Source organism: Microtus oregoni, unplaced genomic scaffold (assembly GCF_018167655.1).
Source record: "Microtus oregoni isolate MIOR12 unplaced genomic scaffold, Mior012 000006F_ref0000085, whole genome shotgun sequence".
NCBI lineage: Eukaryota > Metazoa > Chordata > Mammalia > Rodentia > Cricetidae > Microtus > Microtus oregoni.
Genome location: NW_024543065.1, coordinates 51,633,302 through 51,657,188, shown reverse-complemented (window position 1 = coordinate 51,657,188; position 23,887 = coordinate 51,633,302). Strand labels below are relative to the sequence as shown.

At 55.0% G+C, this 23,887-nt stretch overlaps 2 protein-coding genes across 2 annotated transcripts; one reads left to right on the top strand and one right to left on the bottom strand.

Moving 5' to 3' along the window:
• Positions 1-1,368: 1,368 nt before the first annotated feature.
• On the top strand, positions 1,369-10,719 carry Klc3 (kinesin light chain 3). Its single transcript, XM_041653599.1, is given in 13 exon segments — positions 1,369-1,424; positions 6,103-6,368; positions 7,062-7,292; positions 7,797-7,866; positions 8,200-8,419; positions 8,752-8,839; positions 8,921-9,022; positions 9,319-9,492; positions 9,808-9,898; positions 9,977-10,017; positions 10,101-10,207; positions 10,327-10,414; positions 10,557-10,719. Coding segments are annotated over 12 exon segments (1,542 nt in total). The 5' UTR covers positions 1,369-1,424; positions 6,103-6,110; the 3' UTR covers positions 10,629-10,719.
• On the bottom strand, positions 9,591-23,678 carry Ercc2 (ERCC excision repair 2, TFIIH core complex helicase subunit). Its single transcript, XM_041653598.1, has 23 exons — positions 23,649-23,678; positions 23,332-23,431; positions 20,128-20,205; positions 19,988-20,050; positions 19,754-19,867; positions 18,651-18,767; positions 18,447-18,563; positions 17,987-18,110; positions 17,797-17,893; positions 17,572-17,705; positions 17,337-17,505; positions 16,721-16,839; positions 14,976-15,045; positions 14,828-14,897; positions 14,647-14,748; positions 13,514-13,577; positions 13,040-13,161; positions 12,029-12,121; positions 11,873-11,945; positions 11,651-11,721; positions 11,419-11,562; positions 11,158-11,301; positions 9,591-10,932 (listed from the first exon to the last, which is right to left on the bottom strand). The coding sequence occupies exons 1-23, from the start codon at positions 23,651-23,653 to the stop codon at positions 10,840-10,842; spliced, it is 2,283 nt and encodes a 760-aa protein (XP_041509532.1). The 5' UTR covers positions 23,654-23,678; the 3' UTR covers positions 9,591-10,839.
• Positions 23,679-23,887: the final 209 nt, after the last annotated feature.

The window sequence follows — 23,887 nt, the reverse complement described above, 5'->3', positions numbered from 1 at the left end:
ATTATAGACTCAAGAACCAACATTAAGGGATTCTTAGCTGCTGGACCCTGAGAAGCGTGGCATGGGGGCATGGGCTTGCATTCCCAACTCTTCATGAGGCTGAGGCAGGAGGATTGTGAATTTGATCTCAGCCTGAGATTTATAGATAGACCCTATGACCACAAATAAAACAAAGATAACTTAGGGTATAGTGGCTGTAAGCCCAGCACCAAAGGGAACCAAGGCAGGAGGATGGCCATGACTGTGAGACCAAACTGGGGTACATAGTGAGACCCTATCTCAAAAAGGGGCGAGATTGAAAATAAAATTAAAAATTGCAGGGTGGCGCTGGCGCACGCCTTTATTTATTTATTTATTTATTTATTTATTTATTTATTTTGGTTTTTCGAGACAGGGTTTCTCTGCGGCTTTGGAGCCTGTCCTGGAACTAGCTCTGTAGACCAGGCTGGCCTCGAACTCACAGAGATGTGCCCACCTCTGCCTCCCGAGTGCTGGGATTAAAGGCGTGCGCCACCACCGCCCGGCCGGCGGGCACCTTTAATACCAACACTCGGGAAGTAGAGGTGGGCGGATCTCTGTGAGTTCGAGGCCAGCCTGGTCTACAAAGCGAGTTCCAGGACAGAAAACCCTGCCTCAAAAAACAAACAAAACAAAACAAAACAGACAACAAGAACCTCTGTGTGTCTGTATGTATGCACAAATGCCCGTGTGTGGGTGCACATGCGCCGTGAATGCATGTGGAGCTCAGAGAACAACTTCCGGGAGTCGGTTCTCTCCTCGCCCCGTGTGGGTCTTGGAGATGAACACCAGGCTGTCAAGCATGGAGCCAGGACCTTTACCAAGTTCTGAGGTTGTAATTATGAAAACAATATTTTTGGAGATTCTATCTTTATTGGGTGTTTTGCCCGCATGTCTGTGTGTCTGTGTGTGGAGGCCCTGGAAGAGGTTGGAACTGGAGTCAAACTGGAACGGTTTGAGCCGTCATGAGGATGCTGGGAATTGAACACGGATCCTCTGCCAGAGCAACAAGTGCTCTCGCCTGCTGAGCCATCTCTCCAACTCTTCAAATATATAAATAAATTACATTTGTGTGTATTTATTTCGTATGCGTGCATGTACGATTGTACACAGGTGGAAGTCAAAAGACAACTTCTGGGTCGCCTTCCACCCTGAGGGTCCCAGGGATCGAACTCAGGTCCTCAGGCTTGGTGGCAAGCACCTATACAGCCTGAGCCCGCTCGCAGTCCCAAAATAAAGTTTTGAAAAGTGCTGTTTCTGAGTGTGCGGCGGCGGCGGGCGTGACCGGCGCACCTGTGTGGGCGTGGCCTCTTCCTGGCCCGCCCTCCTGAAGAGTCGCCGGACCGGCTGCGGCGGCGCTGCGGGACCAGCCGTGCAGCGAGGGGGTTCGGATTTGCAGCCGCCAGGTGGGTGCGAGAGGTCGGCGGCAGCCGCTGCGGGGTCCCTGAGGGGGCCGCGGGGATGGAGAGGGGGCTGCAGGCCTGGCGTCGGGGATGAGCTTCGGGGTCCCTGAGGGCCCCGCCCCGACCGGCTAGGAAAACAGCTGGGGGCGGGGCGGGGCCTTGTGACGCGGAGTCGGGTTCGGGGTCCCCGCAGCCGCGGGGATGAGCTGGCTGGGCTCTCGGAGGGTCGCCGGGTTGTCAGAGGGTCTCTGGCTGCAGCCTGCGAGTGCAAGCCATGCATGGTAAGGGACCCTCTGCGGCGTGTGCAAGAGTGTGTCAGGCAGACGTGGCGCACTGGAGAAACTGAGGCAGAAGGAGCGGAGTTGGAGGCTAGTCTGGGCTACGTAGTGAGGCCCTTTCTGAAGAGCGAGAGACAGAAGGACAGATTGTGGGTACCAGTGTCAGAGAGAGAGAGAGAGGAAAAAGAAAAGGAAAGAGAGTCAGCGAGATGGCTCAGCGGTTAAAGGTGCTTGACTTCTTGAGTCTGATCCCCAGGATCACAAGGTGGGAGGAAAGAACTGACTCCCTCAAGTTGCAAGTTGCCCTCTGACATTCCATGCACATCTGTACACTCAAAAAGCATACAAAGGAAAAAAGTATGAAAGACCAGGCAGCCGAATCCCAGAAGTTGTCTTTTGACTGTAATCATAAGACTCAAAAGCAGAGACTGGTGGATCTCTGGGCTCAAGGCCAACCTGGGCTACACAGTCAATCCCAGCCAGTGGGGCTGCATAGAGAGACCCTGACTATACATATACACATAAATATTTTTGTTGGTGGTGTTTTTTGATACAGGGTTTGTCTGCATAACCCTGCTGTCCTGGAACTCTTTAACCCAAGTGCTGCATGCCACCACTGCCCAAATTATCTGTAATTTTTTAATAAGGAAGAGAGTCAAATTGTGGGTACAAGCTACTAAGCCATCTGATGATGGGGACAGACGGAGTGAATGTGGGTGACCCTGATTGTGTGTCTGTCCCATGTGTGTTAGGTGTGGGCTGTACACACTCCTTAGCGTGTGTGGCGGTGATGCTGGGTCCGTGGTCAGCTCTCTGCTTGTGGCTGACTTATGCGTGTGGCAGGGAGTGAATTTCTTATGGTGTTGGATCTAGGTGTTGCATGGGGGAAGGGGATGGAGTGTGTGGAATTGTATCAGTGATATGTGACTGTCACAGACTGACTGTTGTCACTCTGGTTGTGTGTCCCTGATACAGAGGAGTGGGGGCATGCGTGTGACTGTGCCTGCAAGCTGGGGTTTTGCATAGGTGGTGTGTGCATGTGTGTGCATGCTGCTGCCTGCTTTATGGACCAGCGGGAGTGCAGCCAGAAGCTCACTTGTGGCTGTGGAGTGTGTGTGCATGCACGCGTGTGTGCAGTGTGGCCAAGATGCTCCTCTGTAGGGTAATGGCCATGGAAAGCTGGCCGTGGTTATCACTGGGCTGGCTCTGCACTTGTGTTAAGGCTGTGTGTGGTGCTCCTGGCAGTCCTGGGGACAGCCCGAGTGGCAGATGGCGGTGGCTAAGCTGCGGCTGTCCCTGTGGTTGTTGTGTGGGTATCTGGCTGTGGTGTGGGGGAGGCTGCCTCTGGGACTTCAGACTCAGCCGGTTTGAGATTGTGCCATGGGGATGGGAAGGGTGACACTGGCCATGCTGGGGGCCACAGAGACTGACCACTTCTGTGGCTTTTGAGGATGCACCTACATGGGTTCCACACACCTGTGATATTTTTGTTTGTTTTGGTTTTTTGAGACAGGGTTTCTTTGTGTAGCGTTGGCTGTCCTGGAAGTAGCTCTGTAGACCAGGCTGGCCTTGAACTTTTAGAATTAGGATTTTGCAGCCTGGTCTACAAGAGCTAGTTCCAGGACAGGAACCAAAAGCTACGGAGAAACCCTGTCTCGAAAAATCAAAAAAAAAAAAAGAATTAGGATTTTGACATTAAACGCTTTGAAAATGACACCCACCGAGTAGAAACTGTACTTTATGTTTAAAGTTTGGTCTCTTTCTGGGCGAATTCTGCAGCATGAGCTGCTTGCGAGGCTGAGACATGGAAAAGGCTGTTTTCGGCAGCGCCGGAATCACCAGAGGAAACTGGCGTCAGGGTGGACGTCAGAGCAGATTACTCTTTTTATTTTTTTTTTTATTTTTTTAAAGATTTATTTATTTATTATGTATACAACATTCTACCTCCATGTAGGTCCACACGCCAGAGGGTGCCAGATCTCATTACAGATGGTTGTGAGCCACCATGTGGTTGCTGGGAATTGAACTCAGAACCTCTGGAAGAGCAGCCGGTGCTCTTAACCACTGAGCCATCTCTCCAGCCCAGATTACCTCTTTTTAAATTATATGCATTGGGCCGGGCAGTGGTGGCGCACTCGGGAGGCAGAGGCAGGAGGATCTCTGTGAGTTTGAGGCCAGCTGATCTACAGAGCGATTTCCAGGACAGCCAGAACTTGAGCCGTTGTGGTGAAGGCAGGATTGCTTCCAGCATGAGGCCAGCCGGAGTACATAGTAATTTTGAGGACATCTTGAGCCACCCTGTATAAAAACAGAGCCCTAGATTGGTGCTGTCTGCCTGTAACCAGCACTCGGGAGGTGGAGGCAGGAAGGTTTAGCCAGAGATGGCTTTGAACCCTTGACCTTCTGCCTCTGGAGAGCCCAGACCTCAGGTCTGCAACACATGCCCGTCCCTCAACTTTTTTTCCCTTTTGGTACAAGGGATGGAAGCCAGGGCCTTGGCTATGCTTGGCTGGCTGTGTCCCCAGCATCCACCTTTTCTTTTAAGATTTATTTTTATCTTATTACATGAGTATTTTTCTGCATGCATGCATGTGTACCATATGTTCAAATGTATGCAATGCCTATGGAGGCCAGGAGAGGGTGAGATCCCCTGTCCAGATTGGGAGCCACTGTATGCCTTATGGGTGCAGGACCTCTGCAATAGCAACAGGGGCTCGCAACCACCCAGCCATCTCTCTAGTTTTTATTTTTTCTTAAGATTTTATTTATTTCATGTATATGAATGTTCTGGCTTCATGTTTGCATTTATGACAGAAGCGGACATCAGAGCCCACTAGAGGTGGTTGTGAGCCACCATGTGGGTGCTAGGAATTGAACTCAGGACGTCTGGATTAGTAGCCGGTGCTCTTAACCACTGAGCCATGTCTCCAGTTCCTAGTTTTTCTTTTTTTAAAACAGAGTTCATGGATTATCAGCCTCTAGTGCCAGACTTACAGGTGTATGCTGCCATGCCTGACTCTGAGCTGTGTTCCGAAAAGGAGAAAGTTTGGTGTGTTTTCTATGATGGGAATGTATATTGTATTTCTCTCCCGTTGTTTCTTTTCTATGTTGTCTTTCTAATGAGGTAATACATGTTGGCGTGTTTGTTTAGAGAGGGCGTGGGGGCGTGGGGTGTGTGAAAAGGGAGCGTGCATTGAGCTGTGTCTGAGATGGGAGTCTGTCTGCCATTGTGTCTTTAGCAGAAGGTCCTGGGATGGGACTCGGTTGATTAGAATGCTTGCCTAGCTTGCCCTCCCTGGGTGTGCATAGCATGACCTGGACCGGTTCATCCCCAGGACCCCGTACGTGGAGTGCGGTGGTTCATGTTGTTTAAGGTCATCTTCAATTATATAGCAAGGTCAAGACCAGTCTGGGCACATAAGACCCAACCTTAAAAAATTAAAAAAAAAAAAAAAGCTAGGTGTGGTGGCACATCCCTCTAATCCTGGCCTCTGGAGACAGGGAAGGGTGGGTTTCTGAGTTCTAGCCTAGTCTGGGATACATAGTGAGACCCTGTCTAAAAAAAAAAAAAAAAAAAAGGAAATAAATAAATAAGGATGAGAAAGAGTTTTGTGTTTGCTGAGGTGTGTTTGAGTAGTGTATGTCTGTGAGATTCACCGTGTCTGCCCCTGACTTGGTTTCCAGTATACACACACACAAAACCCCACTTGGCGGACCCTCACCCCTTAACCAGCCGAGGTGGCCACTGCCATCAGTGAGGCATGGCACAGGTGTGTCTCATCCACCCCTGGGCTGTGGAGCTTGGCTGCTGGGGTTGGGACCCTGGTCCTGGTCCCCCAAGGTCTTGCCAAGCTCAGGAGCCAACTTTGAGGTCCCTCTTAGACACCCCACCCCATCGCACCTCCAGGCTCCCTGCTTTCAGGGCTCCATCCCTCATCCCTCCCCTCTGCCCCCCCCCCAGTGGCCTGACTGGTTCCTGACAAAAACACCCTAAGAATGAGCTCACCAGGAGCCTGCCGCCTCCACATGCCCCGCCCCCCAGCCTGGCAGAGGTGGCGCCTCCGGTCCCAGGGCGCTTAGCAGGCTGGGAGCTCTGAGCTAGGGTGTCTGGGGACCTGGGTGGGGGGCCGGGCCAGGTGAGCGGAGGGAGGCGGGGTGGAGGGGCACTGGGAACCAGCTGTTAGTATTCTCAGCTAATTAGGCCCAGTTTAGAGTTGTCCTCAGGGTAGAGCCCTAGGTTTGCAAAGGTAGAGGAGAATGTTCCCCAACGAAGACTGCCTGGGATGGAAAGGGCTCGGGCAGGGAGCTAGTCAGGATGGGTGGGCAGGGGGATGGCGGGAACGAAGAGAAGCTGTGAGTCTGTGTGGCTCAGACCGTGACTCCCTCAACCTCACCGCCCCCAGGAGCAGCCATGTCTGTGCAGGTGGCAGCCCCCGGAAGCACAGGGCTGGGCCCAGAGCGCCTGAACCCCGAGGAACTGGTGCGGCAGACACGACAGGTAGTACAGGGGCTGGAGGCCCTGCGGGCAGAGCACTACAGTCTAGCTGGGCACTTGGCGGAGGCTCTGGCTGGACCGGGGCCTGTGGCTGGAGGGGAACTGCTGGAGGAGAAGCAACAGGTCGTGAACCACTCGCTGGAGGCCATCGAGCTGGGGCTGGGCGAGGCTCAGGTATGTGGGACCACGAGGGGCTTGAGAGGGAGAAGGACCAGGGATGAGAAGTCTCTCTCTCTCTCTCTCTCTCTCTCTCTCTCTCTCTCTCTCTCTCTCTCTGTGTGTGTGTGTGTGTGTGTGTGTGTGTGTGTGTGTGTGTGTGTGTGTAGGGTCAGGCCTGGTGGGGGAGGCCCAGAGATGAGGGATCATAATGTAAAGTAAGTATAGGTAGTAGGAGGTCTGGAGGGGCCAGGCTGCACGTCAGATTGCTTCCCTGACAAGCATTAGGAATGAGATTTTAGTGTGTGCCATATGTGGTTCTCCTGTAGAACTTGGTCCTGGAGGGAGTTTGGGGTTTCCATTATGAATGGAACCCTGAGATTCACTCATGGTAGGCAGGGGCTCTATCATTGAGCCACGCCCCTAGTCCCTCACTGGGGGACTCTAGGCAGGGGCTCTACCACTGAACTATGCCCCTGTTATTTACAGATGACTTTTAGACAGGTGCTGGGTTAAATAGACGGAACAGGAATTAACCCTATGCATACTTTGATTGAAATCAGGAGGTGCTGGAACACTCCTGTTTTCCGAGCCACACTGGACTGTCTTCAGAATCTGGGGGACGTGTGTAGAATGTAGAGCCGTGCCTGGGGCTGGGGCTGTACAGGGGTGCACCCAGCACCCACTCCTCATGGTCCCAATGCTTCGCAGGTGCTGCTGGCCCTGTCTGCACATGTGGGTGTGCTAGAGGCTGAGAAGCAGAGGCTGCGGGCACAGGCACGGAGGCTAGCCCAAGAGAACACCTGGCTTCGAGAGGAGCTGGAGGAGACACAGAGGCGACTGCGGGCCAGTGAGGAGGCTGTGGCCCAGCTGGAAGAGGAGAAGAGCCACCTCCAGTTCCTGGGTCAGCTGCGGCAGTATGACCCACCCGAGGAGAGCCAGGTACCAGGGGTGGGTGAGGGGGATACACAGCCCTTCCCAGAACCCCTGGAGACCCTCAGGCCTTTCTTAGTACCCCATAACCTTTCACGTATATGTGGGATCCCCAAATCCGCACACCCTTTTGAGCTTCCAAAGTCCCCTCAATGCTCCTGTAAGATCCTGTGTCTTCCCCAGCTCAACTGTAATCTCTAAGACTCCTGGCCCACACCTCTGTCAAACTCAGAGCTAGTGTGGCTGAGGCTGGAGGGAGGAGGTTATGAGTTTGAGGTCAGCCTGGGCTACATAGTGAGACTCTACTGAAGCCTGGCATGGTGGCAGGCCTTTAATCCCAGCACTCTGGAGGCAGAGGCAGGTGCATCTCTTAACTCAGGTTATGAGTTCAAGGTCAGCCTGGTCTACAGTGAGCCCCTGCCCTAGACAACAGAGCTACACAGGCAGGCCTGAAGTAGCTTCAGGGCACTGACACTTGCTGTTCTGGGAACTACTCTTTCCTCTTCCCCACAGAGGCCTGAGTCCCCCCCTCGCAGAGACAGCCTGGCTTCTCTGTTCCCCAGTGAAGAGGAGGAAAGGAAAGGTGGGTGTGTGGGAGCCCTGGGCACAATATCAGAGAGTAGTCACCCAGGACTACAGGCTAAGCCTGGGGCAGGAGCCTTGACCTAAGGGATGCCAAGGCCTCTGAGCAGGGCATGGGGAGGGGAGGGCAGGGTCTGGAAGATGAAGCAGATGGCTCTGGTTGGTAGGGAGGCTGGAAGCTGGGAAGTTAGGTAGGTTCAGTTCTGGCACCTAACATCCCACCAGCCAGTTAGAGTCCTGTAATCCCCATGTCTTGCACAAGGCCCTAGTGCAAGAGGTGGCAGTGGGGTGCAGGCTGAGGCCGCAGTGGGGGATTCCACACCACCTCCCCTAGGTCCCGAGGCAGCTGGAGCTGCAGCTGCGCAACAAGGTGGTTATGAGATCCCAGCTCGCCTGCGGACCCTGCACAACCTGGTGATCCAGTATGCTGGCCAGGGCCGCTACGAGGTGGCAGTACCACTATGTCGTCAGGCTTTGGAGGACCTGGAGCGGAGCTCGGGCCACTGCCACCCTGATGTGGCCACTATGCTTAACATCCTGGCACTGGTATACAGGTGAGGGTTGTGGCTGGTTGGAGGGGCCCCATCTGCAGTGGTGGGGTACACTGGCGATCCTCTGACAGGGCATCTGAGTTGGAACAGAATGGGGAAGGCACAGGGTAACAAAAGGAACAGAGATCTGGACAGGTGGCGAGACTCAGAGTCTGGGCACCGGGGCAAGCCAGGGACGTGAGACCGATGCGTGGCAGAAGTGGCAGTGTGGGGACCCGTGCTCAAGGCCTGGGACACGTGGGAAGACGAGGAGACCCCTGAAAGATGCCAGGCAGTCCTGGCTCAGTCCAGCTGGTGACCCCAACTTAACCCAGCCTTCAATTCCTGTTCTGCAGGGACCAGAACAAGTACAAGGAGGCCACAGACCTTCTTCACGATGCCCTACAAATCCGGGAGCAGACGCTAGGGCCTGAACACCCTGCAGTGAGCCGCAATTCAGGAAGGGAAGGCTTGGGGATGGGGGGCTGCACAGGCCCTCTGACTCGGCTAACTCTCCCCCTGCAGGTGGCCGCCACCCTCAACAACCTGGCTGTCCTCTATGGGAAACGCGGACGTTACCGGGAGGCAGAGCCCCTGTGCCAGCGTGCCCTGGAGATCCGTGAGAAGGTGCTGCACCCAGCCCTTTGCCCTGTCACTGGTTCCACAAGCCATAACCCTTGGTGTACTGTGCATTTGGTGGCAATTTCTTCCATTTGAGCCCAGAGTACCCAATCCCAATCTGTCACCCTGATGAGTTTAAGTGCCATCCTAACTTTGACCTCCTGACCCACCTAATATTCTAAGCTGATTTGTTAGACTCAGCACCCCATGACCTCTGACATGGCTAATTCCCACCTGCCATGTTAACCTGTGGCATCTCATGGGCCACCCTACGTGACAGATAAGGTTTGTGTGCATCCCAGGTCCTCGGTGCCGACCACCCTGATGTGGCCAAGCAACTCAACAACCTGGCCTTGCTCTGCCAGAACCAGGGCAAGTTCCAGGATGTAGAGCGGCACTACGCGCGGGCCCTGAGCATCTATGAGGCCCTGGGGGGGCCACAAGACCCCAATGTGGCCAAGACCAAGAACAACCTGGTGAGGCATCAGTGGGTTCTGTCCAGGGGGCACTGTGGGTAGGGGGACCTCATACTGCTGGAGGTCCTTCAGTACAGAAAAACAGGAGAAACCCAGTTCACGGGAGCCTGTGTCAGGCTTTATTGTCATAGCAGATGCCCCTAACACTTCACACACTGAGGTAGGAGGACCAAGGCACAGGGTGGAGCAGGGAGGGTTCTGGTGTGGTGTCTGCTCTGTAGTCAGCTGAGGCAGGATGCTGGGGAAGGCGGGCAGGTCTGAGAAGTTCCCAGGCCTAAGCAAGATGCCCACGCCCTGCCCCTGCCCTCCCCGCAGGCCTCAGCCTACCTGAAACAGAACAAGTACCAGCAGGCAGAGGAGCTGTACAAGGAGATCCTCAGCCAGGAGGCCCTGCCCGCCCCACTTGGTGAGCTCACCCCACTGCTCCTGCCTACCCTCCTGTGTGGCGCTTGTTACCCCACTACCATGTCCCTCTGTTCCACAGGCGCCCCCCAAGCAGGCACAGCAGGTGATGCACAGCAGCAGGTACGCAGGCTCCACTCTGGGTCCTTGTGGGCCGGGTCTGAGTGGGCCCACCACGTCCCCACATGTCACTGTGTCCTCCCCAGGTCCTGCGCAGAAGCAGCTCCTTCTCCAAGCTCCGAGAGTCCATCCGGCGGGGTAGTGAGAAGCTGGTTTCCCGCCTCCGAGGGGAGGGCTTGGCAGGGGCTGCAGGGTGAGTGCTGGGTGAGGTCAGCAGGCCTGTCAGCCTTCCGGGGTGCCTGTCTGTGACTCTGTGAGAGCCAAGGCCCTGCAGTCCTTCCTGACTCACTCTTGTCCTCTCGTCCTCTGAAGGATGAAGAGAGCCATGTCACTCAACATGCTGAACGTGGATGGTCCAAGGGCTGCCAGGACGCAGGTGAGGGGCCAGTGATGGAGCAGGGTGCTGCGGGCAGGCTCAACAAGACAGAAAAGGTGGGGCTCCCTCCTGGGGACTCAGGATAGGGAGAGTGAGTGGGTAGGAGTATGACGTGGCCCCAGTGTCAATGGAAAGGAGCTCTGACCACTCCTGTGCCTGCCTCCAGCTCTCAACCCGGCACTTGAGTGAGGCCTCTCGGACCCTCAGCGCCAGCACCCAGGACTTGAGCCCGTGCTAAGTGGACTGGCTGCAGTGGCCACAGCTGCTCAGGAATCAGGGAAGGGCGGGCCGGTGGTTATCTGGTGCCCTGCCTTGGTGGCACCTGTGGATCGGGACCCTGCTATCCTCCCTGTAATTAAAGGCTGTACACGGGTCTGGATATTCGCCTGAGGGTCCTGGGACCTCCAGCACCTCCTGCGGAGCCACAGGTGTCAGCCACAGTCCTGTGCTCAGAGCTGCTGCGCGATCTGTTCGATCCGCTGTAGTGTCTCCTCTGACTGCAGCTGCTCCAGACTGAGCAGTGACAGGCCCAGCTGATCTTCCTGGAGGGACAGAGGTAAAGGACAGGTGTCAAACTGTACATATCAACATGATCCTGGTTGTCCGGTGACTGGAGTGCATGGCCACACTAGGAAGAGGACATTAGGGCTCCATCAGTGACCCCAGGCTGTCCACTCTCCCTTCCTTCCTGGCTATGGTGACCCTGAGTTGACTAGGAAACACACGTGCACCTGGGAGGGAGAAGAGACACGGGGCCAAGGGCTCACCCTGTGGAAGGGCTGTGCCATCTGCCGCAGGAAGTACTTGGCGACCTGCACACCCTCGTCCACCGTCAGATTGAGGTTGGAGTCAGTCAGGTGCTCCTGGATCCATCGAGGCAGCTTGCCACGCTTGTCGGCCCGAGCAAACCGCTGTGAGGAGGGAGGGGACAGCAAACCCAGGTTGGAATCCAGGCTGCCCACCACCCTGTCCCTGTGATGAAGTAGGATTGGCTAGGCTGGGGTGCCCAGAAGTGCCCTGAGCTCCACCTTGTCAGCAAAGACCATGAGACCGTAGTCTGTCTTGCCCCTGATGGCACGACCCACACACTGGGCTGCATGGCGCATGGCATCAAAGGTGAGAAAGTCATTCTCACGGATCTGGAACTGGTCCCGCAGGTACTCTAGTCGGGCCTAGGGGATGAGGGAGGAGTCTAAGGTAGGGAGCTAGCTTTTCCCATGTATGATGCCCCCCTCCTGACTCCACTGTTCCCCAACTCACCTTGAGAATTCGGCTCTGGGTGTAGACATAGGGGACTCCAAACATGATGACAGCCCGCCCATAGTGATGCACTGGGGAGGACAGCAGGGTCACAGTGCATCCTGGCTGGTGCTGGGTGTGCTGAGGGCCACCCCCGCAGTGTGGAAAGGGGACAGGACAGGACCCCTCTGCATGCTCAGTTCCCCAAGGGAGCAGCCATGGTAGCTGGGCAGGTCCACTCACCAAAGTCAATCCCTTCTGACACTTTGCCCCGAGCCACTGAGAGCAGAATGGCCCCACGGCCGTTCTCGCACGCCTAGGGAAGTGGAGGCAGTCACCTCAGCCCCTTCCCATATACCTGTTGGCAGCTGGCATCCCCTGCCTGTCCCAGGCACCCACCTCCTGGTACTTCTCCAGGGCCACACTGGTCTCCGCCCCGTCCTGGGTCTCAATGAAGAGCAGCTTGTTCCTCTGGATGTTCTCAAGGATGCCCTGGGGTGACAGGGAGGTCAGGCCACAGGGCCACGCATCCTGTTTCAGCCGATTGTTGTGGCTTCCCATGGAGATCCCTCTCTGGGGCCCCAGCTGTCCAACCTCTTTGGCAGCCCAAAGTGGGCAGCCGATCACCAACCAAGAAGTGGACGGCCTGCCCGTGATCCAGGCAGGACCAACCAGGGTAATCCTGTATCCTGAAAGTTCAGATCTGCCACTGCAATGCTAAGGGACTAAGGCAGAAGTCAGACTGCCCAGGACAGGACAGGGGGTCCAGAGCATCAGTCAAGTTACCCATGCAGCTCAGTGAGAGAGCTCTTTCTGAAAAACACACCCCCACCCTACCTCACCGAGTTCAGAAGATGAATGTAAAGTGCCTCCGAGCACAGTTAAGAACCTGCAGCCTCAAGACCCCAGGCCATCAAGTCTCTATTTGTTTTCTTCAGTATTAGGGATCGACTGTGACAGCGGCCCACACACTTGCTCCCCTGCTGAACTCAAGCTACACCCACAGTCTACAGTGCCTGTTCAAACCTAGGCCTGAGAGCGGGGCTCAATGCAGCCACAAGACAGAAGGCCAATAGGCCCTGTACCCCTGGGGGACCAGAATTCCCATGGCCTCATCCACACACTTAGGAGAGCTCCTGGACAACCGAACTCCCCAGAGACCCTGCCCCTCCCCCCACGGGCTCTAGGCCTGCTTAGTCTGCAGCATACGTGCCCCAGAGGTGGGGTGGGTGGCCCCTCTGGTGGAGGGAAGCACTGAAGACCCTGTAGGCTTCTGGTGGGAATGGGTGGGGTGCTGGTAGTACCACTGTCCTATCCTGTGCCACGTGTCACCAGTGGAAACATGAGGACTGAAGCCCCACAGCAAGAGCAAAGCTGAGGGTTTGGGCAGCTGTGGTTAGGTGCACCTACCTGCTCATACCAGGAGGCCACAGTGCTTTCCATGTATTGGTAGCTGGTAAAGAAGGCCACAATGCCATCAGGGACCACAGCAGACATTTCCAGCAGCAGGTTGCCATAGTTGCGGATTACAGCTAGGGAAAGAGGGATGGAGTGAATCCTCTCCTGGTGCCCACTGAGGCTACGCAACTCTATCCCCGACTCCTCCTCCGAAGCCTATTAGAGGGCTGTCTGCCACCCCCAAGGTTCATCAAGGCCATATGACAAGTCACAGCACAAGAAACCTGTAGAAGTGGCTGTGTTTCTTCAGGGCCTAATGTCCCAAGGGCCCTGTGCTATGTGTTGAGGCTATGTGCCTGGTGGTGCAGGAACCCAGGGAAGCCCAACCCACAGTGGCCTGCTGAGGGTAGGAAGAAGGTCTGTGTTAGCCACAGAGGCTGGGGTCCCACCTGAGTCCTACCCCAACCAAGCCCACAGGTGACTCACCAATATCTTCCCTGGTCTCAAATTTGGAGCTGATAGCCACCTGGTCATTACCACGGCCAATGATCTGGAGGGTCAGAGTGAAGATGATGTGACACACATGACAGCCAAATGCCCCCTTTTTGGTGTCTCATGTAGCCCAGGATGGCCTTTAGACTAGGAGCCTCACTGAGGCTACCCATCCTCCCAAGCCCATGAAGGCTGTGCCCTAACCTCTAAGTTCTGTGTAACCAAGGTGATCCTGAACTCCTGGTCCTTCTGCCCACTTCCCAAGATCACAGGCCGGCCTCACCACACCTGTATGTACTTCTGGGCGTGGACCCCAAGGCCTGCTGTGTGCTAGGCAAGCACTGTATGAAACAATGCCCAGGCTCAGGAAAGGCTTATGCAGACAGTGGATTAGATGACCCTAAGCCTATGGTTGCTTCTGCCTGGCCAAATGCCTGGAGCTCAGCCATGAGCTACTGGCCTACAGCCACACAGCAACAAGCCCTAGGGACGGGACCTCTGTGTTTCTAAGCAAGGCTACACTCCAGCCTTAGGTAGTTCCAGGACACAGGTCACCACAGCATACACCCATTGGCAACCCTCCCCAGTCCACCATGACTGATGGTGGCCAGAGGGAATGTTCCTAAAAGCCCACAGCTTTAAAAACAGCCGCCTAACCCTGCTGCCGAGAGAGAAGGCATGCAGACAGGTTTGTCCTTCTGGCGTGGCCCTCCACACAGTTGGTGCTCTGCAAGCATGCAATCGGGCTACACACATTATATAAGGGTTAAAGTGTCTGATTCTGTGCCAGGCAGCACCCCAGTCACAGTTGGCTGCGTGGGCCGCACGGACTCTGGGGCGAACATGCCTAGCACCTTGCTGGGCTCTAAACTCCAAGGCAGAGGTCAGGAGGTGAGAGGACATAGCTCTGCCCCAGGCTTCAGAGAGGCACATTACCCAAGTCACAGCCGATGACACACGGCAAACTCACCCTGACCAAGATGATGACCAAGCACCAGGCCTGCATTGCCCAGTGTATCCTTCGCATGGGTGCCTAAGCACTATGGCCCGGGTTGTTGGGAAGAAGCCTCCCAGGCGCCACTGAGCCCCAGCTGAGCAGCTGTCCCCCACCTGTCTCACCCACTCACCATCGGGCAGAGGCAGACTCGGGCCAGCGTCATGGTGAAGGTTGCCATTGTGACAGGGTGGAAGTCCAGGATCTTGGGGTAGATGTCCAGTGGGGACAGTGTCTACAACAGACAGTAAGGAGTCCTCAGCAGGATGGGGCAGGGACCAGGACCCCATGGAGCAACAGCACAGAGTCCTTACCCCAGAGGTGATGATGACAGACTGGAAGCGTTCAAATACAGGCTTGATGGCCAAGGAGGCGTCCATACAACTGTGGGACAACACAGCAGTCACACAGGGCAGAAGGCGGGGCCAAGGCTTGTCCCATCCACACAGGCTAGCATCTCACCTGAAGTGCAGGATGGGGTTGGCGATGGTAGGGGTCCTGTCGTCAAAGGGCTCGATGATAATGGTAAAGCCTGGTAGGGAAGGAGGCTCATGAGCCTTGCTGTGGTCACCCTGGATGCTCACCATCCAAGTGCAGAACCAAGCACCAGAGTGCATGACAGCCGCAGCCTGCCCACTCCTCTGCACGGCCAGACCATGACTGGGCTGTGCCAATGCTCAGGTGTGGAAGCAGGCGAGCCAGGGATTCCCTGCAATTCCTGCAGGGAAGTCAGGACCACCCTTTCCTAGGTAGCTGTGCACCCCTACCTCGCCCATCCCTGCTCCCCACAAAGCAGCCAGGAAGACACTGTGGAACCTCAAGTCCCTCCTCCCATAAACAGAAATGTGTCTGTGGACTCTGAGGTGCACCCTTGTTCCCAGCTGCCATGTCAGCTCCATCCCCCAGGGCCCACTTGGTAGTTTGAATCCTTGCTCCAGAGGCACCCTGGGGGGTCAGTGCTATTGCTCCTCACAGCACTGCCACACTTCCTAGCATCTCTTTCTGGACTGATCTTTGCTCCTAGCCCCCAGGCTGTGGGGGGGTGGATGGAGGAGCGGTGGTTCTGGTAGGCCCTACAGTTTCCACAGGGCCAGGCCCTTTGTTGACTGAACAAATGATCACATTCACAGATTGTTTCACTTGGCAATAAATGATCAGGTCCTGTGTCGTGTTGTGCTGAGGACACAGCAGGGACCAACACAGCCTCGGTCTCACCCACAAGGGCTCCCCTTCCACTGGGGAGACAGCTAGCCAGAGACTCAGCTGTGACAGAGGATGGGGCAGGCCCAGCAAGGGGTGGGGTGGTGGTGATTTTCTGAGAGCTAAAGGACTCGGGGAGATGCTGGGGGACACAGGGAAGGAGGCTTCAAGCGAGAATGCGGAATATCGGTAGGTGGAGGCAGGGAGAACAGCGAAGGCCAAGAGAAGGGGCTCAGTGAGGGCTGAAAGAAGAAAGCAGACAGCTGCCAATAGCCCTGAGGTGGTGCTGATGGCGGGGTATCCTTCGGAGGTTGGCCCTGCTGCAGGATGCCAGCTGACCTGGTTTCCTGGCTATGGCAGTAATCCCCAGGGATAAGCTTAAAAACTCAGTGTAAAGCTGGGGGCAGGGCGGCACATGGGACACCAAGCAAAAGCCCCCAGAATGCTGGGTGGGTGGTGGTGCCGCACACCTTTAATCCCAAAAAAACAAAAAACAAAACAACAACAAAAAAACTTAGGGGGAAAAAAAAACCCAGGAATGTCCCCCTCTGCCTCTGTGTATGAGCTTACATCCCTTTCCCTCAAGGTCTTCATGCCTAGCACCATGCTTCTACACCCTGGCCTCTTCTTCCCATAGCTCCCCCTCTCTACTAGAGGAACCTTGTAAACAACAACCTCACCAAGTACATCCCTTGCCCAGAGCCTGCCGTGGCTCCCAGTGCCCTCATCACACACGAGGGCACCTCACCCAGCTGAAGGGGAGCTGACCCCACAGCACCCTCTGGCCCGTGTCACATCACTGCCCACTGGCTTTCTCCACTCTGCAGTCAGAAGGAGCCTCTGGACATATGGATCTGAGCACAGGGCTCGCTTGCTCGGGAAGATTGCATGGCACCCCAGGGCTCTCAAAATAGCTCAAATTCCCAGAACCTCTAATACCCCACCCGAGGTGGCTGGGTCTCCACGTCGTCCTGTCAGAGCCCAGCAGAGGCAAGAAGGGAGCTTACCCTTGGCATAAGTGCTGACAAGAGTGGCGAAGTTAGCAAGGAGTGTGAGCGGGGAGAAGTCGGCCAGGTCAGCAATCTCCAAGGTGTGCAGCAGGGACCGCAGGCGCTCAGCACAGAACCTGAAAAGCGATGGGGTCGGGAGAGGGAAGCCACATGTTTCCCTGAGCACCTGAGCATTGTTTGTGGCCAGCCTGTCCCCACACTGTGCAAGAACCCAGAGCTACCACTCCAGGACAGGATAGCATACAACACTATCACATGCGCAGGTTTACCACCTGTATGCAAATTATTGTCAAGCAAGACCCATGGCCAACAGTCACTCTGCTTCTGCCCTGCCACACTCCTCAGCCAGTATCATGGACCCCCACGCTCAAAGACAAACAGCCGCACACACTTTCCCAGGCTCACAGAGACTGTTACTCCTCCACCCACCCCCCTTCACACAGGGACATAGGGATACACGGACACACAGCTGCAGAAGCACCAGGTAGTCCTACAGTGTTCCCCACCAAGAATAACTGACCTCGGCTCCACACACCCCCTCCACACCCAGCTCTGACCTGACCCCCTGTCACTGACACATGGTCTAGACATGTGGTCCACCTGCGGGCTGCACCTGAGGGGCTTGCGCTGGATGCACACGCGCTGGGCCAGGCCGCTCAGGAAGGCGGGTGGACTCTCCTGCACCACATGCTGTACGCGCAGCCGCCATTTGACGTACTCCAGCAGCCGCCGCAGGAAGCCCAGGAAGTGCTCGGCAGTGCGGATGGAGCCTGGCACTGCCTCTGCAGGGACACTGAGTCAGCTGGTACAGGGGGCATGAGGGCGGGGGTGGGTGGGTCATGGCTCACCCTGCAGCACCTCGTCGGGCAGCACAGGGTTGGCTAAGTGGGCATCTGTCTCCCGTGCTACACTGGCCTCCCGCAGCCCCTCCACCAGGCGCCGGTACTCGTCCCGCAGCCGCTGCTCATCTGTCTCCTTGATCCTGATGGGGACATGGACAGGAGATGGAATGGGGCAGGTGTCTAGGGTCACTAAGGCAGACACAGCATACGGAGCAGGAGCAGAGTGGGCACCTGAGCACGGTTTTCTGCAGGGTGTCTAGGTTGCTCTGGCAGCGGTCCAGAGTTCTGCGGGTGAGATTGACACTCATGGAATCAATGCAGACATTGTCTAGGGAGGAAAGCAGAGAGAGTTGGGCTCAGCCAGGCTTGGGGGCGGGGCAGAGGGGCTGCCACTGTCTGCACACCCTGGCACTCTCCTCACCAATGTTGTGGGCTTCATCGAAGACCACTACGGCCTTGCGAGCCAGCTCTTTGGACACCAGGTCCGCAATCTTGGGGTCCAGGAGGTAGTGGTAGCTGTAAACCACCACGTTGGCATGCAGGATCTGGGCACATGGAGGGAAAGGTTGCCCTGGGCCCTGCTGGCCCCTCCCCTCATACCACTCCTTCTCAGGTTCATAGAAGCGACCCGAGACAGCAGATGGATAGACTGATAGACAGGAACACACAGACAAGGCATAAACAGGGGAAGTAGGTTGGAGACAGATGGCCCAGGCACCAGGACAACAGATGCAAGCAGACAGATGGGCTGACAGACAGGCGGGCACAGTGCCCATGTCTATGTCCACATCTGAGAACCCGAGGGAGATTATTCCAAGTTTGAGGCCAGCCTGGGCTACAAATGAGATCCTGCCTCAGAACAGAACAAAACAACTCTTCACCGAGTATCGAGCCAGGAAGTAGGGGCACCAGCCCTGCCGCTGCCCTAGAGCCTTCAGGTCATCCAGGTTGTAGATGCCCGCAGAAAGGGGCACCTGACGTCCATGGGTGTCAAATTCCTGGAGCAAGGCCAGAGGATGGCAAGGTCAGGGCCAGCTGCTATTCAGCAAGCCTCTACCCTCCTTGGCCCGGGCTCTTCCCTGTACCTCATAGAAGCGGCAGTGAGGCAGGCTGGCATCCTGCTGATATTGCGCACGCACGTACGAGGCTGTGAGGCTGTGACACTTGCCATCCACGTCCTTCCCAAAGCGCAGTGGTGTCACCTGAGGGTTCAGGAGACAAGTTAGGAGAAAGTCGTGCCAGTTATGCCAACCTGGTCCTCCAAACTCGGACACCTGGAGTGGCACGTCAGCTGGGCTTTCTGGGCAACTGGACCCGATCCACTATTAGTTAAAAGCACTTCCTGCAGAAACGTCAGAGTGGGACCACTGCTAAGACTCAAAACTGCCCCAAAGCAGGGCAAGGCAATCCCAGTTACTAAGACAGCTGAAGCAGGAGGACTGCACACTCAGGGAGCCTGGGTACAAACCAAGGGCCGACCTCACAATAAAACGTGAAAGGGAGCTGGGGGTATAGCTCAATGGTAGGCAGAGGGCTTGCAGAGCACACACAAAGCCCTAGGAGCAATCCATAGCACAGTACAACCAAACAACCAGAGGGCCAGCTGGATGGCTCCATGGGCCTGACAACCTGATTTCAACCCTTGGGATCCACAGTGAAGAGAACAGACTCGCACAGTTGTCCTCTGAGCTCCGTACATGTACACTGCACACATACCCCACTTCCCAGCATACACGCCCACACACACACAATATATACGTGTGTGTGTGTGTGTGTGTGTGTGTGTGTGTGTGTGTATGCCTAAAAAATAAAATCCTAAGTTTCTCTAGAAATCAAGCTGGACAGGGCTGGAGAGATGGCTCAGAGGTTAAGAGCACTGGATGCTCTTCCAGAGGACCTGAGTTCAATTCTCACCAACCACACACTGGCTCACAACCATCTGTAATTAACTTATGCTTCATGTTTATAAAAATCCCAATACTTCGAGTAAGCTCCCATAGACTCTGACCTGTCCCATAGGTCCAATGTGAAAGTCTGGATGTGACACTCAAGCAGTTGCTGAGCTCAAACGAGCAAGGCCCCAACAACTGAAAGGGACGTTCCACTGGTGGCTACCTCACACTGGCAAAGGGTTTCTCTGGGGCTTGGACTGGGGAGCCCAGGGCTGAGGGCGAGGCCCGGGTCTCACCTCGGGATGAATGCACAGGTTCTTTCTCGAGCTCAGAGCCAGTCCTAAGAACGGCAGCTTCTCCCCCTCCTGCTGCTCATAGAAACTGAGCAGCTTGCGAAGCTCTTCTATGACCTGCTTGGACGATGGGAACATTGGGTGGGGACCTCAGGACAAGCATAAGCCCCTGCCCAGCAGGCCAGTGAGGGCAGCAACTGGGAGGGACAGAGCATGGGGTTCGTTCACACTGCTCACCTTCTCAATCTCTGGCACAGTCCGTGAGCAGTAGATAAGTTTGGTCACCTCCAGTGGAAAAGCCTGTGGGTGACAATCAGCTTAGCCCCATGCAGCCCTTTCCCAACTCCCCAGTCCAGACACTCAGGACGGTCACTTACTCTCTGGTAAGCCACTATCAGCGCCAGCAGGGATACTGTCTTCCCGGTGCCTGAGGGCATCTCCAGGACTCCATGACCCTGAAAGTTGGGTGCAAAAGAAACAGGACACAGGCCATGAGAACCCCAGGGACATAAACTCTGGGGACCTCCCTGACACGCTACTACCTGGGATCACAACATACACAACGGTGGAACTGCCATCAGAATCCCAGGAAAAGCGGGCTTTAGCTCTGCTTCTCCTTTTGCTGGAGTTTACTTTTCATTCTTAATTTTCACCCCAAGAATTGCTATGTAGTCTTGGCTAGTCTAGTACTTGCTATGCACCTCCGGCTGGTTTCAAACTCTTGGCAATCCTCCTGCCTCCACTCCTGAGTACTGGGATTACAGGCTGAGCCCTATTTCACTGTTCTTGCTGAGCAACAGAAGGTAAGAACCTTCACCTCTCTGGATCACAGCACCCTTGCTTCTAGGCGGCTCCATAGCTCTTACTTGGAGCAAGATCGTGAGGACTGCTGGGTGGTAGTGGCACACGTCTTTATAATCCCAGCACTAGGGAGACAGAGGCATTGTGGGTCAGAGAGATGGCTTAGCAGGTAAAGACACCTGAGGTCAAGCCTGATCCTGAGTTCAGGACCTACACGGAAGGAAAGGACCAACTGCCTCTCAGAAGTTGTCCTCTGACCTCCCCATGCATACCACAGCATGGATACACACACTCTCAATACATAAGTATAATTAAAAAAAAAATTTAAAGAAAGTTTGTGGGGAGCTGGAGAGATGGCTCAGAGGTTAAGAGCACTCCTGACCTCCTCAGTACAGGAGGTCCTGAGTTCAATTCCCAGCAACCACATGATGGCTGACAACCATCTGTAATGAGATATGGTGCCCTCTTCTGGCCTGCAGGCATACATGAAGGCTGAACACTGTGTACATAATAAATAAATTTTAAAAAAAAGTTTGTGGGGAGCTGGAGAGATGGCTCAGAGGTTAAGAGCATTGCCTGCTCTTCCAAAGGTCCTGAGTTCAATTCCCAGCAACCACATGGTGGCTCACAACCATCTGTAACGGGGTCTGGTGCCCTCTTCTGGCCTGCAGTCATACACACAGACAGAATATTGTATACAAAATAAAAAAAAAAAAGTTTGTGGGCTGGAGAGATGGCTCAGAGGTTAAGAGCACTAACTGCTCTTCAGGAGGTCCTGAGTTCAACTCCCAGCAACCACATGGTGGCTTACAACCATCTGTAATGAAATCTGGTGCCCAGGACACTATACATTTAATAAATGAAACAAAAGAAAGAAAGAAAGAAAGAAAGAAAGAAAGAGAGAGAGATGCTTGTGTTCAGGGTTGTGGAGATAGCTCAGTATGTAAAGGTGTTTGTCACCAAGCCGGACAGCCTGCATCTGATCCCCAGAACCCACACAAAAGTGGGAAGAGACAACTGAGTCCACAAGGTTGTTCTCTGATCTCCACATACTGAGCCCCTTCCCTCCACTACCATGATTGTAAACACACCAAACAGCCTCCGTGAAAGCCTGTCACCCAAGCTACCCAGGAACTAAATCAGAGGGCCTGCTAAGATCAGTATCAGCCTGGGCTACAGAGCTAACCTGGGCAATTTAGTGATGTCCTGTCTCATACAAAAAGGAAAGAGAAGGCTAGGATGTAGCTTGAGCCAAGGGTACTTTGCCTAGCATGTTGCTTCAATTCCCAGCAAACACACACCAAAGAAACAAGGGGCAGCAGTTAAGAGCACTGGCTGCTCTTCCAGGCAGAGCACTGATTCACAATAAATAAACCTATGTGACCCAGGCTGTAGGCACAGGGCTCCTACTGTCTCTGCTCCAGTGCTATAATTAAAGGCATGCCCCACCAAGCCTGGTCCCCTACACACATAGAGAATGAATTTTGATCCCATTGCCTTCATGTTCTGAGTGCTGGGATTACAGGCTTAGTTTTATACTGTGCTGGAAATGAAACCAGAGCCTGGTGCACGGACCAACCAAACTGCATCTCTAGTGCCCCTCCCTAGAGAAGCACAGCCATCATTGGCAGGGGTCGAAACTGTAGCAAGAGGGTGCACAGCTAGAAGCCCATGGATCCTGGTTTCCAAACCAAGCTGACAAAAAAAGAAGTCCCTGTGTCCCTAAGGCCGGGACTACTCAGCCTTGATTCTACCATCAAATCTGTTATTACAATAATTAGCTGTGTGTGTGTGTGCATGATGTATGTTTGTGGGTAACTAGGTCAAGGTCATAGGACAACTAACTTTGTGGAGACGGTTTTCTCCCTCCACTTTTACCTGGTCCCTGGGATCCAATTCCACACTCACACAGCAAACACTTACCCACTAAGTCATCACACCGATCCCTACTATTTATATTTTTAAAGGTCTTATTACATCCGGGTGGTAATGGTGCACGCCTTTAATCCCAGCACTCTGGAGGCAGAGGCAGGCGGATCTCTGTGAGTTCGAGGCCAACCTGGTCTACAAGAGCTAGTTCCAGAACAGACTCCAAAGCTACAGAGAAGCCCTATCTTGAAAACCAAAAATAATTGAATAAATAAAAAGGTCTTATTATATAGCCCTGGCTAGCCTGGAACTCCCCCAGACTGGCTGCAAATTCCCACTGATTCTCCTGCCTCAGCTTCCCCAGGGCAAGGGTTACAGGCATACATCATCTTATGCCGGGTTAACTCAGTGTTGAGATTCGAGTATGCTAAGGCAAACATTCTACCAACTGAGCTACAACCCTCCCTCCCCAAATTATCTAGCTATTTTTGGAAACAGAGTCTCTCTATATGTAGCCCTGGCTAGCCTGGAACCCACTATGAAAGCCAGGCTGGCCTTCAAACTCGGGTCAGTCCTGATTCCTCAGCCTCCCTGCTGCTGGGACATACGTACACCGCCACATTCCATTTATGTGGTGCCGGGATAAAACCCTGAGCTTTATCTGTGATGCTACTAGACAGACAAAACCCTACCAGCTGAGCTACAGTCCCAGCCCTATTATTTATTTTTCTTCTTGGCACAGAGTCTCACTATGCAGCCCAGGCTGATTTCAAAACTCGCAGCGATGCTCCTGTCTGGGCTTCACAGCGTGCTGGGACTGCAGGCCTGGGCCAAAGTGCCCGGCCCCCGACCAGGACGTTAGCCAGAACCACGGGAGTGCAAAGGAGAGCACCCGGGGCTCCACCACCCACCTTGGCGTCCAGCGTGCGCTTCAGCTCCAGCATGTAGGAGAACTGCTCCGGGTAGATGTAGTCGTACGGGAAGTAGACCAGCAGTCCGTCCACGTTGAGCCTGGCGGCGGCGAAGCGTCATTGCCCGGTCGGGCCACCCCGGCCTCCGTGCCGCCCGCCCGCCCCCGCGGCGTCTCCCCGCCACGGACCCCGAAGCCACCAGGGCCGGTCTCCGCAGCCTCTCCGCGCCGCGACCCGGCCCCGGCCCCAGCGACGCCCACCGGCCGCCCCATCGCCCACCGCAGAGAGGACCGCTCTCCCGAACCCCCCCTTCTCACTTCATGGCGGCTTGCCCCGGCGTCCACTTGCCCGCCTCATGAATATTCAACGAGGGGGCGTGAGTTAGAGACGCACCTTCCTCGCAATGCTATTGGCTGAGCCTGCTCGTCACTCCGCCAATCGGAAGATTGGCGCGTGCGCACGGAGGCGAGAGGGCGGGCCCCGGGGATAGGCGGTGCCAAAGGCATCGCCGAGGATCGCCGACTACTGGGAACAGAACGTGGAAGAGAGCCGAAAG

Coding starts and splice junctions, on each gene's coding strand:
- Ercc2 (XM_041653598.1), bottom strand. Junction 18,111..18,446: donor ACTTCCTGGCTCGATACTCG/GTGAAGAGTTGT, acceptor CCATGTGCCCAG/ATCCTGCATGCCAACGTGGT. Junction 17,706..17,796: donor CTGCAGAAAACCGTGCTCAG/GTGCCCACTCTG, acceptor TGTCCCCATCAG/GATCAAGGAGACAGATGAGC.